At 45.2% G+C, this 20,931-nt stretch overlaps 4 protein-coding genes across 5 annotated transcripts; 3 read left to right on the top strand and 1 right to left on the bottom strand.

Moving 5' to 3' along the window:
• Positions 1-2,102: 2,102 nt before the first annotated feature.
• On the top strand, positions 2,103-3,865 carry GL218_09025 (CCA tRNA nucleotidyltransferase, mitochondrial; the record flags this gene model as incomplete). Its single annotated transcript, XM_033585846.1, has 3 exons — positions 2,103-2,931; positions 2,986-3,534; positions 3,588-3,865. 3 exons carry the CDS (start codon positions 2,103-2,105, stop codon positions 3,863-3,865), a joined length of 1,656 nt encoding a protein of 551 aa, XP_033439984.1.
• Positions 3,866-6,204: 2,339 nt separating this feature from the next.
• GL218_09024 (uncharacterized protein) lies at positions 6,205-10,215 on the bottom strand (the record flags this gene model as incomplete). 2 transcript variants are annotated; one of them, XM_033585845.1, is made up of 5 exons in its annotated part: positions 6,205-8,363; positions 8,411-9,111; positions 9,323-9,371; positions 9,481-10,095; positions 10,149-10,215. In XM_033585845.1, 5 exons carry the CDS (start codon positions 10,213-10,215, stop codon positions 6,205-6,207), a joined length of 3,591 nt encoding a protein of 1,196 aa, XP_033439986.1. The 2 variants fall into 2 exon arrangements, with proteins under 2 accessions (XP_033439986.1, XP_033439985.1); XM_033585844.1 differs by lacking the exons at positions 8,411-9,111; positions 9,323-9,371; positions 9,481-10,095; positions 10,149-10,215 and having other exon boundaries at positions 6,205-6,543.
• Positions 10,216-11,625: 1,410 nt separating this feature from the next.
• GL218_09023 (L-pipecolate oxidase) lies at positions 11,626-12,979 on the top strand (the record flags this gene model as incomplete). The annotated part of the gene is made up of 2 exons (XM_033585843.1): positions 11,626-11,841; positions 11,903-12,979. 2 exons carry the CDS (start codon positions 11,626-11,628, stop codon positions 12,977-12,979), a joined length of 1,293 nt encoding a protein of 430 aa, XP_033439991.1.
• A 1,448-nt stretch (positions 12,980-14,427) lies between these two features.
• Positions 14,428-15,439, top strand: GL218_09022 (uncharacterized protein; the record flags this gene model as incomplete). Its single annotated transcript, XM_033585842.1, has 2 exons — positions 14,428-14,938; positions 15,003-15,439. 2 exons carry the CDS (start codon positions 14,428-14,430, stop codon positions 15,437-15,439), a joined length of 948 nt encoding a protein of 315 aa, XP_033439992.1.
• Between the last annotated feature and the right edge of the window lie 5,492 nt (positions 15,440-20,931).

The following is a 20,931-nucleotide window of genomic DNA, read 5'->3' as shown; positions in this document are numbered from 1 at the left end:
ACTATATCGATGGTATCGATATACTCTTTATTGAAGTAGTTGAGAAGATATCTCCATATTATTACCTGTAAAGTGGAAGTGGTAATTGTGTTGGCTTTACGACGATAAGTGTCTAAATAACAATACATGTGATAAACTCTAGGGCTAAACTGGTAGATGAAATTTTATAGTTGAAGGGAATTTTAATATTATACTTACATAGGTAAACAAAGACTATGAGGATCCAACTTAGAGACTTTAGAAGGCTTAAGGATCCAAACGTGATGAAGGTTATCGGATACAGTGACATCTTGGCAGTTTCGCTCAGCGTATTTCTAGACCCTTTTCTTGAGATAAGTGCCCTACGTACTTTTCGCAGGTGGATTAGAAGTAACCCAAGACTTTCTAGATTCATTATCTCGTACGAGTTCTAGAGTGAATTCGAAGTCGATGATGTAGAGATAATTGAGTTGAGAGTTGAGAGTTGGGAATAGAGGGGATAAAGGGGTAAAGGGGTAAAAGGGGCGCATGTTTGAGAAAAGTGGTTGGTACGGTTGACCAGACAGGCTACTGTGCCAAAATGAAAAAAAAGATCGCGCACTAGACTAAGATGGGTAGAAGGTCACGGACTACAATTTATATATACTTTTAAGCCTCATACGGTTATTTTTATAATATAAATATTCAATTAATCAAAAACAACCATATCCACACATACCCATACCTAGGTATGTATACCGATACCTATATGAATTCAAGGATAGCTTCATGAATACTGGTTTTAAAATGACATGATATATATCGTTTGATAGCCCAAATTGATGCGAAAATTATGGTATCAGTTGCAGTAGTATGCGATGCGAATTAGGTGTTATATGACTTACCTAGTATATTGTGTTGAAATTTGTCCCAGCGAAGGGTATCACGTGACTATCTTAGGGATGATTGTGTAGTGCAGCGCTAGGTGGGGCTGTTTAGCTAGGTATGGCTAGTAAGTATCTTTACATATAATAATATATACAAAGTACAAAGCACTAATGGAAAGATCAACTTTTTACATACCACACGTAATCTTTCCAAATTTAAATAACTTTACCACTACCCAATTTTAAATAATATAATTACAATCAATAGATAGCTAAAATTAATGCGAAAATAATAACCTAAAATGCATGTTGTTTAGTAACTTAAGTTGCATGTTATCTAAGCTTTTACAATTGAAAGTAAGATATAATTGAATTGTGTTGCTTCGCAAGCAAGCACGTGATACCCTTTGACAAGACAATTTTCAACCTAATATTAATGGGTAAGATATATAACACCTGATTAGTATCTTATACTACTGTAACTGATATCATCATTTTCGCATCAATTTGGGCTATCAAATGATATATATTATGTCATTTTAAGACCAGTATTTATGAAGCTATCCTTGAATTCATATAGGTATAGGTATAGGTATGGGATTTTTGAATACAATTAGTTATATATATTACCTACGTATAAGGTAATAGAATATGTACTTAAGTAGAATAAGCCTTTTTCCCACTTTAAGGTGTAAAGTACCGAGCTAATTGGATAAATTCGTGCTTAACTACCTGTTTAGGCTTAATTTTCATAATTTTTTTCATTTTGGCACAGTACCCTGTCTGGTCAACCGTAGTTGGTGCACCTATCTGACAAGCCAATCGGATTCGAGGTGGATTTTTGGCAAAGCTAACAGCTGACAGCTGGACGCCTACAGTTGTCACTGTCAAGATTGTCAAGTTAAACTAGGTAGTTACATGTTACCTAAGAGTCAGTTCCCACTTATCGTCTGCCCCACCATCAATTTTTAGCGGGATGAAGCTCAAAAACGATAATGATGAGCTACAAACAAATCCAAAAGAAGTGATGGATAGAGGTGGTGAACGATCTTGTAGGAATTAAATCATCTCGAAGCAGTCTTTTACAGGTAATAACCAGTTCCATCCGATGTCTAGTATAGGCCTTGAGTTACATCACATATCAAATATTGACTCATCCGGCAGTCAATGCGTTTTCTTTTTCGCCTATCATCTCACTCCATCTCGAATTTCTATGGGGGATTTAAGCCTCGCCCTCACTTAACATTACGGTCCCTCATGGTAAAGAGAAAATCAGAAGTGCTAGGTGGCAACTCCAGCATTCAACCACTTCCTCAGATTAGGAAGATGGCAACACAACCAGCTACTACTACTATTGAACTGAGCCCAAAGGAGGCTCAGCTCAAAGACTTGCTTTTAGATGCCGCTAAATTCATAGACAAGTCGAGAACTATCCGAGATCAGGTCATTTTACGATGGGCTGGCGGCTGGGTTCGCGATAAACTTTTGGGAATTGAATCTCACGACATCGATACGGCTATCAACGTCATGACCGGGGAGGCTTTCGCACTGAAGCTATGTGTCATGTGCCAACAGCCTGATGCTGTTAAGAAGCATGGCATTGAAGAGTCAGATATTGGTGGCCTTTATAAGATTGCGCGAAATCCAGAGAAATCTAAACATCTTGAGACCACGACAATCAAGCTCTTCGGATATGACGTTGATTTCGTTAATCTTCGTAAAGAGACTTACACTCAGGACAGCCGAAATCCTCAAATGAAATTCGGCACCGCTGAAGAAGATGCACTACGAAGAGATGCTACTGTTAACGCTCTTTTTTATAACCTTAACACTGGCAAAGTGGAAGACTTCACGACTGGGCTGACGGACATGAAGTCGCGACTGATAAGGACACCGCTAGAGCCATTCCAGACCTTCATGGATGATCCTCTTCGCGTCCTCAGACTAGTTAGATTCGCTAGCCGCCTAGAGTTTACTATCGACCCAACTGCCGAGAAGGTAATGGGCGACCCTCAGATCCTTGACGCTTTACGTTTAAAGATTAGTCGTGAGAGGATTGGTATTGAGCTTCAGAAAATGCTTAAGGGCAAGTACATCTATAGTATCACCACGGAATTGACTTATTAATAATATACTGTAGGTAACCATCCTCGAAGGTCTTTAGAATACATCAACGATCTCGGACTTTACCATACCATTTTCACAGACCCGTCCAAGCCGGATATTCCAAGTCCAGATATCTCCAATTGGAAGGCAGTATATGAATGCCTTGACTCGCTCCGCCAGAACAAGACTCCTGGTTCCATTTACGACGTTCTCGTACGATCAGATGAAGCTGCCTACTATGCCTGGGTCCTAGTGGCCGTCTGCCCCTGGGAGAATGTTGAAAACCCTAAGCATTCTGGCAAGGGCAAAGCGCCGCCACCCTTAGGAACTCTGGCGATTCGAGAAGGTATCAAGGCAACCAACAAGCTTTGCGATCTTGCAACTACCGCTCATAATAACAGAACGGAAATCATGTCTCTCGTGAAAGCTGTTTCGGATAAGGCACCCTTCATCGCAGAAAGGGATAGGTTCGGAATGGCAATCCGGCGTTGGGACTTAAGAGTTGGCCACTGGAGGGTACAGGTTTTGTACGCTTTCCTGGTCGACGTTATGAATGTCTTAGGCACAAAGTCAAAAGACCCAGGTTAGATATTATCTGTTACGGCCTACCCAAAACTCATACTAACAGCTAAACAGTCAGCGTGGATGAGCTCCTACGCAAATGGCAAGCGTTTCTAGATCATCTACAAGAACTAGATATTATGGAAGCTCCGTCGCTAGAACGGATAATCGATGGCAATCAACTCACCAAAGCGCTGGGTGTCAGACCCGGGAAATGGTTGGCCCGTGCCTTAGAGGTCTGTATCGCCTGGCAGCTGCGCCATCCAGAAAATACGGACCCGGCGGGCGCTGTAAAGGAGGTCCAAAGTAAAAGAGCCGAGCTAGGAATCCCGAGGAAAAAGAAAAGCAGGTAAGGACTACCCAATGATACCCACGGGCTTATGATCATATTTCAGTGGTCTATTAATAAGAGAATGGGATGATAGAAGAATTGATGCTTCTTAATTCTCTGTGATGTTTATGGCTTTTGTGATGACAATAATAAGTAGATGATGATATAACTCAACACACCTCTCTAGCTAACTCACCATGAATATTATAACTATGGTAAGATATCTTTAATATAATCACATATCTAATCGTCTTACGAGATACATGTTAGAATCATTTTACCCCAAATGTACATTCAACTTTTTAATAGATGAAGTGACTTGGTACATGCATGGTGTTACGCGCTTCAAAGTATCGAATCAACTCCTATTATACCAGCTAGCCAGACCAAAATCACCATCCACCCTGATTAACACACCAAGTACGACCGCCTTCTGAAGATAAGGGAATATACCGTAACGTCATTAACAACCTATTTCCTCTGCTAGTCAATTTTCCCCCCTGACAACAGCCAACCGATATCAACCTCCCATAACTCCAATCCCCACTCCTTCCAGCCTCAATCGTCCCTAACCGGCGTATTTAACGCGTCCTCAAGCTCCCTACCCCTGGACTGAAGCAAAACATTGGTGTGGTCCAGTAGTCTATCTCGGAACCCTTCGACTTCCAAACGGGTCTCGTCAAGAAGTTCTCCATCTGCAACCAATCCTTTCAATTGGTTCAAGAACGGCTCCCACGAGTTCTCCTCTACGTCCTCTCCTCTCTCTGCCACCTTCACCTGCGCCTCGAGCCCATCGACGAGCGTCTGGTTGGTTTCTTCCACTTGCCGTTTGTAATCTTCGTCTTCGTCCGGCATGGTATATACCCTCCTCTCTGCGGTATATACTTGAATTGAAGAGTTGTGAGTTTAACAGAGGGTTGTCAACAAGACTAATGTATTGAGTTGCCAAAGAGAGATAGATGTTCTTCACCCCCCCCTGAAGTCCTAAGTGGATATAAGTATCCACCACCCGCTCTAGCTTATCTCTTGCAAGAAGGTGCTTAGAAATATTTCGCTTTCGACTCACCGATGTCCGGTGATCGGCGTGCTGTATGCGTAATGCGGAAAGTCCCTGCTGATATCAGCGGCGAAACAGAGAAGCGCCGGCTGAGGAATCGCGGCGAGTATAAATACGAAGAGCCTTGAGCTCACTCATATTGTAACGGCCCATTTCTATTCCGTCTAGTAAAGTGGATTATAGCAGTGACGAATCCTATAGTTGCTCGATATATTTCACCACTTTCGATATCGGGGTTGGCGTGGGACGCATCGTTGACGACCTGGTTGTCTTCACCTCGCCTCGTGACTTGCTGATTGGTTGGGTAGCCCTGTATGTAATATCGGTACGATACGCATGCATCATGCCTCCGTAGACAACCCAAGACCCCTAATTGCCTTGAAATTTCCATGCTCAGAACAAGATTTGCTCGACGGTAAGTATGTGTTAGTAGGTATCCGGACCGAGGCTAGCAAGGGGTTAAAACTCACATATATTAATAACGCGTGGTTAAGCATATGCTGCATAATTCCATAAGTTTCGGTGCTAAGCAATGGCGGTGTCTGCGTGGCGTGACGAACTTGCAACATCGAACAAGTAGTATAGGAGTGTCGGCTGACTTGTTCTACCTGTCATAAATGACATATACATGAATAATCATCCGCGATGATAATTATAGAAAGAATAGGGTCGGGTAGAAAATAACCTCATAACTATGACTAACATGGCATGATTAGAGAGATCGATCTGCAGCAACGGATCTCGGAAGAATAAGCCGCAGAGATGACGAGCGTGGGGGGTTATATTCAAGGGTCTTCTCCTGAAGATTGGTATAGTGTTCTAAGGGGTCAGGTGGTCAGGTTAAGGAGGAGAAACGACGATAGTGGCAAGAGTACTATTCCGATATATGCTTTCATATGATATAGCAACGCAATCCAACCCAACGTCATAGACAAAGCCCAACGCGCTAATAGCTCAAGGCATACACTTGATTGCCGACATGAAAGACCACAAACGATCATTATCATCAGATCCCTAAGCCCAGAGTAAACGAATAATTCCTACCGGTCCAGAAAAGGTGTAACATCTCATAGAAGCAACCCACCGTAAACAAATTTCAGATACCCTCTGCAGTTAGATTCCAATTATGGACACTTCCTCGTGGTTCAAACCGGTTCGTCGTAGCACTATTAGTCGAACCCCCCTTTCTCAATGCTGATCCGTTAGGTTCCGGTGTTCCCCACCCCCCTCCACCAGGACTATACAGATAGGAACGATTAGATTTCTTTGGGGATGTATGCAGAGGGGGGAGGATGGAAGTGAACTTACGTGTTGATGATAACGCGCTCCCCAGGAACCACGTCCAACTCCATCTTGCCTCCGATGTTGATAGTCCGTTCCCTACCGTCCTCCTCCTTTTTGATATACAGGTTCTTACCCACAGCGCCCGGCCCACCACCTTCCAGACCATACGGGCGCATTACACGTCGCTCGCTAAGAACGGAGACATGGAGCGGGATCCGGAATTCGACGTCGCGGATGCAGCCATCACCTCCATGATATTTACCAGCTCCTCCGGAACCCTCTCTAAGCGTCCACCTCCGGAGGATCACAGGGTAACGCAGTTCGTATACCTCCGGATCCGCGCATCGCGTATTAGACATATTCGTGTGCACCCCGGAAGCTCCGTGCCACGTCGGTCCAGCTCCCGAGCCACCGGCGATAGTCTCGATATAGCCGAACCCGGGTACCTCATTACCCGAATCGTCCGTGCCTCCTATGCCAAACCCAAATACGTTTACACATCCTTGCGACGCAGCCATCGCGTGGAAAGCGCCTAGGATCACGTCGGTAACCCGCTGGGAGGTAATACTATTACCCGCACAGACCGCCGCCCACGGAGAGGGGTTGAGAATTGTGCCTTCAGGAAGAATAATGTCGATAGGAGCTATACAGCCTTGGTTCAACGGTATATCCTGATTGATGAGACATCTAAGCGAGTATATGACCGCAGAATAAGTAATTGCTTTCGGAGCATTGAGGCAGTTGAGGGTTTCTTCCGACGTGCCGGTGAAATCGAATACTGCATTTCCCGTCTCGCCGTCAATTTGGATCTGCAATACTATGGCCGATCCATCGTCCATATAGTCCTCGAACGAGATCAATTTGCCATTCAATCTTTTAGCTACCGAGCGGAGGTAATTCCTGACCGCCACCTCTGCGTTTTCTGCTATCGCGTCCATGTACCTATGCACAACGGGTAAGGTGAACTCTTTTACGAGCGCGTCGATTAAATTAGAACCCTTTCTATTAGCTGCAATTGCGGCGCGCATATCGGAGAGGTTATCCTTGTAGTTGCGAGATCCACTGCACCCTGTATATTGCGAGGGCTCGTCATACAGGAATCGACGTGTCTCTTTCTCGTTAAAAATACCGCCGCTGACGATCTTGTAACTTATGGTGGCAGCGCCCTCTTCATATAGGAACTTACTGTTAGACGGCATAGAGCCAGGACTAATCCCGCCCACATCAGGGTGATGACCTCGAGAAGCAACCCAGAAGATTATGTCTTTCCCTTCTACATCCCATATCGGTGTCATAATTGTGATGTCCGGAAGATGTACACCACCAGCTATAGGGTGATTACTGCAGAGAATATCGCCTGGTTTAAGAGTATCACGATACCTCTCGTTCTGGAACCTAACTGCGTATTCCATCGACCCAAGATGGACCGGGACATGAGGCGCATTCGCAACGAGACGACCATCAGGGGAAAAGAGGGCGCATGAAAAGTCCAGGCGTTCTTTGATGTTAGTGGAAACTGATGTCTTTTGGAAAGTCCTTCCCATTTGTTCTGCGATCGACATGAATCTGTGCCCGAAAATCGACAATCGGATGGGGTCGATCACCGTTGTACTTAACGTCTGGGTCCTCTTAGAAGGGAGATCGAGTATGACATGGCGACTAAGAATTGTTGCCTTAACAAGGGGTTCTACAATTATAGTCTGGGTGTTGTCGATGATGGTAGCAGGTCCCTGTATGACGCATCCAGGTTTCAATTTCTCGAGTAGGTAGATAGGGGTATCTGTCCAACCAAATCCAGAAAAGTAGACTGGAGACCTGCCATCCTCGTCAGAGTTAGTGACATCAAACTTCGCTACAGAAGCAAGCTCGCGATTTGGCGACTCGTTCGCACTATCCATAGACTCCCCAATACCACGGACGCGGATATCTTCAAGAAGTATGTTCTTATCTGGGAACGTAAAGGAATACTCGCGCTGATGTTGGCGGGTGAATTCTGCGATATAGTCGCCATCGGCCGGCTCGAGGATCATGAGGCTATTATCAGTTCCTTGATACCTTAGATTTAGATAGACTTCATGTTTTATACGATCCTTCGAAATCCCATCAAATTCAAGTTCCTTAGTTACTTCCGCTTTCAGTTCGTTGACAGTTGATAAAACAGACTCGGCTGTAGTAAAGACTGGACAAGTTCGTTTTGAGCTCATGGACAGTTCGCGAGTGCCATACCATATGCCGAGAGGATAGAGGAGTAACGATGTATAATGACTCTAGTGATCGATAGCGACGTTGCGATAGCGCAAGCATGTTGGCCTCCGGCACCGCCAAAGCAGGCAAGATGATGCGTCGATGTATCGTATCCGCGGGCTTCTGTTAACGCACGTATCGGCTTCGCCATCGTTTCGTTAGCGACTTCAATAAACCCCATAGCAACCTCCTCGGGGGTTTTGTTCTGGCCAGTCTCAGAGTTGATTTGCGCAGCAAGCTCGGCGAACTTCTTTCGAGTAATCTCGACATCTAAAGGCTCGTTCTCGCTCTTCCCGAAGATCTTGGGGAAATAATCAGGTAAAAGACGACCGGTCAGTGCGTTTGCGTCGCTAATAGCTAAGGGACCGCCCTTGCGATAACAGGCCGGACCGGGGTGTGCGGCAGCCGAATCAGGTCCTACGGCAAAGAGACCATGTCGCCAATGTAGAATACTTCCTCCGCCAGCTGCAACAGTATTAATATCCAATTGTGGTGCCATTATACTTATCCCGGCGGTGATATTTTCGAAGGTGTGCTCGAATATACCATCAAATCGGGACACATCAGTGCTCGTGCCACCCATGTCGAATCCAATAATGGGTATTTTGTCCTCCGGGTCGTAACTAGTGCCGGCGTGGCCAACAACGCCTCCTGCCGGGCCCGAGAGAACAGCGCGGAGTCCGCTGAATCTTGGCAGCGTCAGTTCTCAGTCTAATGTAGAAAATTTAAATGACTTATCAACTCACTTTCTTATATCCACCAAACCCCCATCGCTTTGCATGAAAGCGCAACGCGTATTAGACGATTGCAATCTGTCTGTGAATCCAGACTGGAATCCCGAAATATACTGCTGTATGATGGGTGTGAGATAAGCATCCGCAGTTGCTGACATACCTCTCGAAATCATTTTTATCATAGGCAAGGTGAGGCAAGACAGTGTCACCTGAGAGAAGCCAATCTCAGATGCTATGTCTCGGACTGCCCGTTCATGGTCTGGTATAAATGTCAATCACTCATACATCAAGGGTGTTTAGTCGAGTTAAGCTTAATACCTTGGAAGGTATATGAATGAGCGAGACAAACACATATACTGCGAATACCCTCGTCGTAAAGACCTTGTAGATCTCTTCTAACGCGATCTTTGTCCAGAGGCTTGAGGATTCGGATATATTGACCATTGAGGCCCTGAACTAAATTCGGATCGCTCTCGGCTGCTTTGCTAATCGCCACGACTTCTTCCTCATAGAACGGATTCTGTTGATAGCCTTCGACTGTGACTCTTTCAGCTACTTCAACGACTTTCTCATACAGCACGTCCGGACGGACAATGTTCAAATCGAATAACTTGGGCCGTGATTGGAGGCCAATTTTTAAGCTGTCTTCAAACCCTTCTGTGATAAGAAGACCAACCTTCTCGCCCTTGCGTTCTAGCAGCGCATTCGTTGCTACCGTAGTACCCATGCGGATGCTAAGATCTTCGAATAAAGAAGTGTCGATTGGCTCATTACGAGGAAAACTCTTTCCGGTGGCCTTTTCGAGGATACGCCTAATACCTTCGATTGGTGCATCGTCGTAATTAGAAGGGTCCTGAGACAATATCTTCACTACAATATCATCTTCTCGTCCCTCGATTATGCCCAGGCAATCAGTGAAAGTGCCGCCTCTATCTGTGCTCGATTAAGCATTTTGTTCGACGCCACTGGCTAAGGTGGCGGCGTACCAATAGCAATCTTAATTCTCAATTTAGAATCTGACCCCAAGGGTCCCTGGCTACCGTCGGGAGACATTTTAGAATGTTGAGATCAAATACCATATACCAGATACCAAATACCAAATTCGAAAAACTCGGATTTGAGTTAATATCATAAGAGATAGATAGTTTCTTTGAATGATATATGACCAGTTACGTAGCGCGTGTAAGTCACACGAAGTGTGAATGCTGCATCATTTGACATTCAGATAAGGAATCGTGAATCTTGGGAAGGTCGGAACGACAAAAAGTGTCGATCTAGGTAACACAGGTTTAATTGATTTAGTAATTTTAGTTTGTTGGTTGATTTATTGTATTTATCATTTACCATTTACCATTTACCCACGTGGGTGGCTTAAGTTGATAGTATTCTTAAGGTGAGATGAAGAATTCGGGGGGTTTGCCGGAGATGGTTTACTTGTTTAGCTTCCAGTTTGTAAAAAAAGAAACGCTGTAGAGAGACGCTATAGATTTAGTAGTACCCGCCGTTACCTTAGAAAGTGGGTCAATCTCCCTATTTCCACTCAACCCCGCCTTTCTCCGATACGGATGTGGATCACGGACACAGATTAGTAGGCAGGTCAAGCCGACGGCGCTAATACATCCGGGCGGGGCCCAATCAGGACCCGCTATCTTTTCCGTGATGGACTCTCCTATTATGTATACATAATATTAGGTATATGTAGTACAAAGTATAAAGTATATAATTAAGTATAAGTAAGTATAGGTATAGGTAGTTAGGTAGGTATGTATACATATTATATTGAGGTATTAATTATTATTATTATACTACCTAACATAAGTATGTATATGGTAGTTATATGTATTACCGAAGACCTAGTACGTATGTATATACCTCCCAGGTTAATATGTAACCATACTTACCTACGATATGTACGACATGTATGAAATCCCCTAGCCCCTAAATGCCACGTGTATTCCTTTAGTACAAATATATCCTTGGTACATATATCCATGAAGCCCAGCACTCCCTAGTTGGCATTCCCTAGTAATCCCCAGTCGCCTATCCTATCTTGCCTAACTGGTCATGGTAACCCTCCATCGTGTAGTCTTGTGTCGCCTAGCCTCCTTGTCACCCTGTCTCCCTAGTAGTTTCGCCTACACCTGCTTACCATAGCACGCCTAAACGTAGATGTAAAGGGAACTTAGAAGAATTTAGAGGGAGAACAAATTTCCTATCCTCCACGTTACCCACTATCATAGAGTCTAAAGGGGTGTCCTTGTCACGTCAAGTCGCGGCAGAATTATCCATCGTGCGACTTATTCTTGTGGATCGGCACACCCCGTTTCCACTTGATAAAGACGAGAAGCATTATAAAAATGAGGTCGATGTCCCCAATGTAGTAGTATCACAAGAAGCTTTCGTAGTTGTAAACTTTCCGAACATCACGATTTACTTGCGAGCACTTATTTGCTCTTCGCCACAATGACTACCCAAGATTCCCTAAAGCCATCCGTGTTGATTGTTGGTGGAGGTTGTTTTGGCCTTGCCACCGCGTACACTCTTGCTTCTTCTGGTTATACAAAAGTCACAGTTCTCGAAAAAGATGATGTGATGCCGAGTCGTTTCTCTGCCGGCAACGACCTCAACAAAGTCATCCGTGCTGAATATGCTGATAATTTCTACACGAGTCTCGCTATAGTAAGTTGACGAGCATCGATGTGCCTCCCCTAGTCTTTCACTAACGCACTAACCATCGTAGGATGCCATCGACAAATGGCAGAGTGACCCGTTGTACAAACCTCATTTTCGTCAAACTGGCTTTTTAAATGTGACTTCGGAAAGCGCTCCGCAAGCAACCAAGGATGTGGTTACGAATTACTTTACTTCAATCAGGGAGCATGAGAGGTTCAAGAAGGAGGTTTCACTCGTTCACGGCGCAGAAGGGATAAAGAAGGTTGCACCCGCGTTTACTGGTCCCACGGCAGGATGGTCAGGCTATTTTAACAAGCTTGCCGGGTATGCTCATTCGGCAGACGCATCGAAAGCTGTTTATGATGCCTGTATTAAGTTGGGCGTCAATTTCATCCTTGGTAGAGACAACGGACAAGTAACTGAACTAGTTTATGACGCCATATCATCTAGAAGGGTGTGTGTCGGGGTTAAAACGCGTGGGAACCAGATATACCATGCAGAAAAGGTCATATTGGCTTTGGGTGCTGACGTTCCGGGTTTGATTCCTCAGTTAGGGCCACAGGTTACTGGTCGTTGCTGGGGCGTGGTGCACATCCAACTAACGCCTGAAGAGGCCTCGCCTCTCAGGGGCATACCTGTCACTAATGTTCGAGACCTTGCCTTTTTCTTCGAGCCCGACAAGGCCACAAACAAGCTCAAATTCTGCCATATGGGGGGTGGCTTTACTAACTTCGCCATGACTAAAAATGGACTATCACTTCCTTACGAGAAACTAGAGGATTCTCAATTCATTCCATTGGATGACGAGGCCTACATTCGTAAACTGCTACAGGAGGTGTTTCCCCAATTTGCAAACCGCCCACTAATCGACAAACACCTGTGCTGGTTTGCAGATACGATAGACTCTGACTATATTATTGATTTTGTCCCTGACACTAATTCCTCGCTTATTGTCCTCTCTGGAGACTCAGGTCATGGGTTCAAGATGCTTCCAATCTTTGGAGGGTTTGTCAAGGATATTTTGGAACATGGGTCGCAGAGTATTCCGAAGTGGCAGTGGAAAGACGATACCAAACTCAAATCGACAGGGACGTGGCGTGGTGACACGGCCACGCAAGAATTGTCAGAAATACCACGTGCATAGCTACACAACATATGTATGATGAGAAGAGGTACATGGTTATGTTAACCCCCTTTCCTAATTAGATAGACTTAGTAGCTATTAGTTAGGATAATATACATTCTTCTATGTATCTATGCCCACGAAGGATACCCAAGAATCTCAGATCCCGATGTTTCCGAGCTTGTCCGAACCTATCCGGACCTGATCATAGTTACATACGTAACTATTAGAATCCCTTTAGCCATCCCTAGGCCACTGAAACATTTAGGAACAAGGAGTTACATTAGTGGTTTAGTCTCGAATGGGTTCATAGTTCTTCGTGTAATAGCATATTTGTTTCCTTAATTCTTACCTACTTACATTCTTACAACAACTAGCCTTATTGAATACCTACGTACGCTTTAGTGGCATGTCGTGATATTTATATCGCGATGCTTGGATTCTGGTGTTTAGATCTTAGGTTTCAAAACGGCACCTGTGCCATGTGCGACCAAAAAGCATTGTAGCATTCATTCATAGAACAAGATTCGTATCGTACGAGTATAAAAATCTATATTCTTTGTTGGTAAGATAACTAAACTACCTCAATAGTAAGTAATTGATGATAGCGCCATACTCATACCGAAGCTGACCACATCACATCAAAATGACCAGCCAATAAGCGCTCACAGGGCGACATAGCCGCAGAAATATGACCCAGAGAGTCGGTAACAGTCACGGCACAATTGACAGACTGGGGTTCATCAAACTGATATCGTGCTCGACGGCATACATATGTCGCTTAGATCTGCGGATAGACTAGGTAGATAATTACTTACATCAGATCCTAGCATGCGGCCGCTTCTTTCTCCCCAAAGTCCTTCCGCAATTTCTATTGGTCAAAATGCTATCTCGAACTGTTTAGTAAGAATATATCGGAGTTGTCCAGAGCTCCCCGCTACATCAACTCCTTTTGGATGGACTTTTCTCCACAGTACGCAGCCAATACCTTCAACACCCCTGGCTCGGGCAAATGAAAATATAGCATTGCACGGCCCTAAGACCAGGTTCCCGTTATCAGACGTTACATGCCGAATCTAGGCGCTGCCACCCATTCGTCGCCTCGAGCTTCTCTCAGAACCGAACCGTACTATTTCGGCTGACGCTGGGAAGCTCGGACCATGGAGGGTTTCCAGATGTGTGATGCTGAACTCTGCGATCGTTCTAGCGCGTGTAAAACATTGGCAAGTATTCTGTAATGGCGTCTCGGATATCATGGGCTAAGAAAGGATCGATTGCCATGGGGATTAAAGGTAACGGTTACGATTACGACTGCCGCTATTATTCTAATTCGTATTGCAAGCCATAAGTCTGACAGTCGCACACCCCAGATCTTCTAGGATCTGTAGCAGACTGTCTCGACGCGTCATTAAACTAAACCTCCAGCAGTAGAATCCACGGCTAAAGCCCGCGGTTTACAAACGTATACCATGCATCATTCTAATGCGAGCAAGACGGATCAGAAGGAGACTGTGCTTTCTGAAACCGAGGCTGGAAATCATGGAGTCGGCGACTTGGTGGGACTGGGACTGGGACGCGACGCCGACGTCGCTGCTCAGTTTCTCGCCTCCCTGGACCAATCCATTGTCAACGAGCCCATCACTAAAGAAGAAGCTCGACGCGTACTTTGGAAAGTCGACCTGATCATTCTGCCTCTGCTTGCCCTTTCAGTAATTATATCGGCGGTAGACAAAGTCATAATCTCTAATGCGGCGATCTATGGCATGCGCGAGGATACCCATCTGGTCGGTGACCAATTCTCCTGGGTAGGATCCATCTTCTACTTTGGCTTCTTAATCGCAGAATGGCCTGGTAATGTCTTGATCCAGAGACTTCCAATTCGGTCGTTCTATGCCATAACGGTCCTTGCTTGGGCGGGTCTTACTTTTGCTACCGGTGGAACAAACAACTTCGCGAGTCTAGCATCCGTTCGCTTTCTGAGTCAGTCGTCCCATAATCCTTAATGAATCCGCGGATAAGTATTCAAAGCTAACGATTGTACTAGTGGGCATCTTCGAGGCTGTGGTCTTCCCCGTCTGTACCTTAGTTTCGGCCATGTGGTGGACCATCGACGAACAACCAATTAGGATCGCCATCTGGTACAATACCTTGTCCTCTGTCATCACAGGACTATTCTCGTATGGCGTCGGCCATAGCAATTCCAGTGTTGCCCCATGGCGACTGCTATTCTATATTCTCGGAGGTATCACTACCGTCTGGGCAGTGATCCTCTACGCGTTCCTACCAAGCTCGCCAGTCGAGGCCTGGTGGTTGACGGATCGACAGAAGTACGTCTGTCTAGAACGGGTCCGCAAAAGCAATACCGGCATAGAGGATAAGAAGATCAAATGGTATCAGGTTAAGGAGTGCTTGATGGAACCAAGAGCTTGGCTGATCTCCATATTTGCTTGTGCTATCAATATCCCAAATGGTAGAAAATGAACCCGCCCCTAATCCACTGGATAGCCATACTGACATGGATCTTTCTGCAGGCGGCCTGGTTACGTTTGCGGCCATAATCGTCAATGGCATGGGTTTCAGTCCCCTAGACACCACCCTCTTAGGAATACCAACCGGCGTTATCGCTACGGCTTGGTCTATAATCTTGAACGTTACCGCAAGTCGTCTCCTGGTTGGCGGTGCGTCCTCATCGTATTCGCCATATTATTTCCCATGGCTACGGCGATATTGCTGTGGAAACTTCCTTCGGATAACAAGCTTAGTCTCCTGGGTGCCTACTATGCCTTCTATTCATACTGGGCACCTTACACTATGTGCACTTCTCTTCCCATGGCTAACACTTCAGGGCATACTAAGAAGGTCACGCTGAATGCAATGTTTTTCTTAGGTTACTGTGTAGGAAATATCCTAGGACCCCAAGTATTCCGCGCCGATGACGCTCCAGAATACCACAAAGGGTATATTGGACTCCTAATATCGCTTATCGTTAGTGCCGTGACTATTGCAGCTTATGGTTTTACGTGCTATTGGGATAATGCCAAACGTGATAAGCTGCAAGGAGGGGCTCCGGTATCCCAGACAGAAGAAGAGAAATCACGAGAAGCCTTTTCTGATATGACGGACAAGGAGAAGCTCAATTTCAGGTATACTTACTGATCAGGTCTCGATTGGTGGTGAGGTACATCTTCCTACGCTTGGACTAACCTCTATTGTTAAATGTCGGGAGTCATACGACGTACTGGGGAGGTTACATAATTATTATACACCTTTAATATATGTGCTACATATGTAATCCACCAGTATTATTGAATCACGGAAGAACCCACCAGTAGAATTGTCACGACAGGCGATCCTGGGTAGGATAGTCTTCGTCTGCGTGCCCGGGACAACATCAAGGATTCCGGAGGTGCTGAGCTAATACCCAGGAAGGGAGGGATTCGTCGTCGTCTGGTCCAGAAGCCGTGCGATAGTGCCGGAAGTGTATCAGAGATCCTCACGGGGTGGGTCCGGGCAGGCTTTATGTACCAGAAAATGGGATGCTAGGACTTTTTAGTGGGCTGTTATATCGGCGATACTGACAATTATTCGGGGGCCGTAGAATCAAATCGGAATCCCTATCCTATGGATATCATGGTATGTTTTCTTTAAAGCAACTCTTGGCGGTGGATCTGATAAGATAATTACAACTGCCGCCTTATAACTTGTCCTGCTTGTGTCGGTTGACAAGGAAGTGATATCTCTAAAGACTTGCCGCATAGGGAATGATAACGAATAGCGAGGCTTTTGATTCGTCGGTTTAGTTAGTAGGGTAATCTAGGATTAGTATGTATATTGTCAACAATGTCTTAGGAATACTCTTGGTCTCTTGGACTCCCTTAGGCTATTATCTCGAACTAAAGTGGTGGGGTTTGTCTGTCATCTAGGTACTAATAGGAAGCACTAATGCACGGGTTAATCCGTACACTATGACCTCGCTTCGACCTTCAATTGCGGTACAGTTACTGTGGCAATGTGGATCCCACGATGTGATGGAGTAGTTAAGAACAAGCCTGCTCTCATGATTTATCGGCTTGACCTTCAGTTACTAATTCCCGGGGAACGTCAAATGGGGCTAGTTTATATTAGTGTCTTTGGACCTTCTGATTTTCATGTGATGTGCCATCCAACTTGTTCGACAAAAAGCTCCTAAATCCGATACCTGGTGGACCTTAGTGATCGCCATAAACCCCATATTTATATTCTTAGGAGGACCTAACTCATATTTATTATGCCTTAGCTCTTCGATTCCTGTTCTTGTCTTAAAGCTATCATTCCGAAATGTGTTGTTGGTCTCAACTTCTCATGGTAGATATGAATTTGACTACCTAACCTTTAAGAGTGCCTATATCTAGAAGGCTGCATGTTGCATTGATAAACACATTCATCGTACGTGGGCTTTATCGAGTAGCTATATCGCAATATCGTACGCCCTCTGCGAAGTTATGAACTAATCAGAGGGATGGAACGGAAAAGATAAGAGTCAGTTTTGTCGCGATTGCAGCTTTCTAGGGTTTTGGTACTTTCAAGTCAAGGGATACCTTCAATGCCCGCCTTTGATTCAACCAACGAAGAACTGCCCTGTAAGATGTCTATGGATATCGTCGCCAAGAAAGATAAGCAAGCAGTTCCTCTGATAGTGAGGATGGGCCGGGCTGTTGATTGCCGGTGCATATCATGACGGCTCGAGATTCGACCTTGGCTAAGATCAAACCGATTTATGCGGCTGCGCTAATGAACGATCCTAAGTAGCACGAAGCCGTCCTCGGAGATGTAACTATCCCAATGCCATGCACAGAAACGCAACACCAGGGTTGACTTCAAGAGCATAAATCTAAGTTGCCCTAGACAGAACACTGCATAATTCGCAACTCTGAGGATATACTCAGCGGAATCGCTCGATTATGAAATAACCAGGATTAGGTTACGCTCGCTCTTGAACTGATATCTCAGCCTATTAGGAATCCTAATCGTGTCGGCCATCGCAGTTTCGCTCATCGTATCTAGACTTTAGATATGTCGCGAAGGAATAGGGACACGCCGCATTCTCTAAGCTACCTAGGCTTGATGAGTAGTGGAAACATGGATTCGAAGAGTACCCAGAGTAGATACATCACTCAGTTAACATCACCATGACTAACAGCTAATTTAAATTCGGATTTCCCCCCAAAATACAAATAACTTTCTACCCGCAGTGGGTTTTATCGGGCTAAGTATATCACCCTTAATCCTTACCAGACAATTATACCCGGCCTGCCAGCCAATAAACCCATTTTTATATCTGCCTCACGTTAGCTAACCGGAATGTTTAGGTCGCAAAAAATCAATGGGTAAATTGGCGGGCCAAAGGTTACCAGAGCAAAAAGAAGCCAGTATGAACCGGAAGTCGTACAGCGCAACTCCAAATTATTCCATCATTTCAACGGCGACATGAACTCCTTAAATTTCCGCATAAATCACACATTTATGTAAGGCTCAGTAATGATGAGCCTCCCAGCATAGAAATCGCACGCTCCCAAGGATATCGTGTTCGCTGCTTACGACTCGTAGGCGACGTGGGAGCACGATCCTTACCATCACAACACCCAGCAAAGTCACCAGATGATACGAAAAGTATCTTTCGCGGGTTTTCGTCGCATCCTAGATCACGTTGGCGCCAAACCATCTGAATGACTGTAAGCGCTGGTGGTAGGCTCTGAAATGAATGTTAACAGAGAACCTCTCATTGGTATTTGAGGAATATCGGGCCACCATTAGGTAGGATATCAACTTACTCCGAATTTCCCTTCACTTAGAAACATGTCGAATATCTCCATCACTTGCAGGCGGTCATCATCAGTAGAGGCCATGCATCCAGCCACAAATACTGGCCAAATAGGGAGGGCGGCAGTGATAGGTCCCGTCTCGCAGATGGTTTTGACATAAGAAAGTATTTTCTGGATGATGGCAGAGCGGCTCTTTCGGCATTGCGGAACAATATGAGGGAGATGAGTAGCGCAAGTTTCATCGAGGAAAAGAAGTGCAGCCAGCCTGTTCGAGTCTGCTGTCATCGTAATAAACTCTGACCTGACTCGGTCCTTTTCAAGTTTCCGCCGAGTATCACGATCTATATCAGCCTCCGAATTCTGGTAGGTATTTTCCGGCGGCACCTGTGTAAGGGTATCAAGCTTGGATTGAATTTCAATCACCCTACGTTCTAATGCTTCCATATCGGCATCTTGATGGCTTGGCTCATCTGAGTTTTGAGCATCACGCAGGTCGCATATGTCGTTAATAATAAGAAGCAGGCGGTTACTAAACCCTTGATGGGTATCAATTTTGTCTAGCTCTTCGTTAAAGCTAGGACCTACGAGACGGAAACCTCGCTGTGCTGTGGAGTCCCCGTTTCCGTAAGTGGACGACATGGTTCGTGACACTTCGTTATGAGGCCCTTCCACGCCCGCGTAATTTGTGTTGTTGCGCCCCTTGTATGTGGTTGCCGGACTTCCCAGGAGTTTCGTTAGGATATGTTTATATGACGGTATCACATCATCAACGTGAAGGGTGCTTTTGGCCATAATTAAGTGATACATTAGGTATTGCTGGCCGAAGTGCAGTATCCCTTCGTAATCGGCGGAGCAGATATTCTGTTCCAGACAGACATCCAAGAGTCCGAATATGCCCACAAGATGACTTATCCAAGTTGATTTGCAATTGTCGCTAATCTGGTAATCACTATTTGTGAGCTACAGCCACAAATTCAGAATAGGAAGAAGACTCACATCATACCAACATAGCATAACAACTGCTACGAGGGCCTCGAGACATTTGGCTGTATCGATGTGGTCGCTTTCCAGGATACGTTTAACGTCCACCAGTACCCGGTGACGATGCACCAAAGCTCTACGGTGAAATTTAGGATCTTTTGCCGCCATTTTTGACGGCACTCACTGCTAACATAGCAGAAAATACAGTACTGAATGCGATGCCATTGGAACAATATGATAACGAAATGGGTTATAGTGCCGAGCATCAACCAGGGAGGCATTAGCGCAGACGACTTCAGTATAATACCGGGGTATAAACTCATCGAATCTGGCTAGTTGATGCGTGAAACTAATGTTTCTTCCGACGGTGTTGCTAACTTCCAGGGGAATGTGCGGGACCCGCCTCCATATTGAACTAAATGAGGCTTATAACGACCTTCGACGCTAGCTTGAGTTATTAACGACTGGTTAATACTATCGTCTTCCTCTGCATGGTCACCCTCAAGTAGAGCTATATCATTAAGAATATCTCTAAAGCCTTGCGAATTCCAGTACAATTGAATATCCTTCGAGAAGGTATTCAAGAAGTATACAACGCCTTTAGATCTAGCGCGATACTTTGCCGAACCTGGTGATTCTTGAAAACGTCCCTCTAAAAGTGTTGTAGGCGTGCATGCGTCTCGGGTAACATCTTTCTGTTTTGGGCGCCATACTCCCTGGCGACCATGACGAATGCCACGAGCGACGGAATCTTCAAGCCACTGAAGGCGAATACCATAGTGGCAAGTTAGATTCGTCTTTTGGCATCTCCGGCAACGCGGTCTAGCTTCTGTACTCGGCTACGGCTTAGCCCTTACAATAACAGGCATAGTTTCTCAAGTGGGTTAGTTTAGTAGACGTACCATCACATTTAACACTTCGATCTCGACAGGCCCAACAGCCTGTTCGGGTTCGAGGAGTTCGAGTTGTTGGAGGAGATTGCGAAGATTTTGAGGATTTCGAGGAGTTAGAACTAGGCATTTTGAGTCTTGGATAGTTTGTTTCTTGTTTCCATCAATAAACACATTTTAGAGGGCTTGTTTGTCGGTGTTCAACAAGTAAGAACTTGGGGGTGAGAGGGACGCCCGGCCTTGGGTAATAGGACGGCTTATCTTTACCGTTTTTACAGCACCCATAGTTCCCGACTCCCCG

Source organism: Daldinia childiae (genome assembly GCF_008694065.1).
Source record: "Daldinia childiae strain JS-1345 chromosome Unknown Scaffold15, whole genome shotgun sequence".
Taxonomy (NCBI): domain Eukaryota; kingdom Fungi; phylum Ascomycota; class Sordariomycetes; order Xylariales; family Hypoxylaceae; genus Daldinia; species Daldinia childiae.
This window is presented reverse-complemented; position numbering and strand designations above follow the sequence as displayed.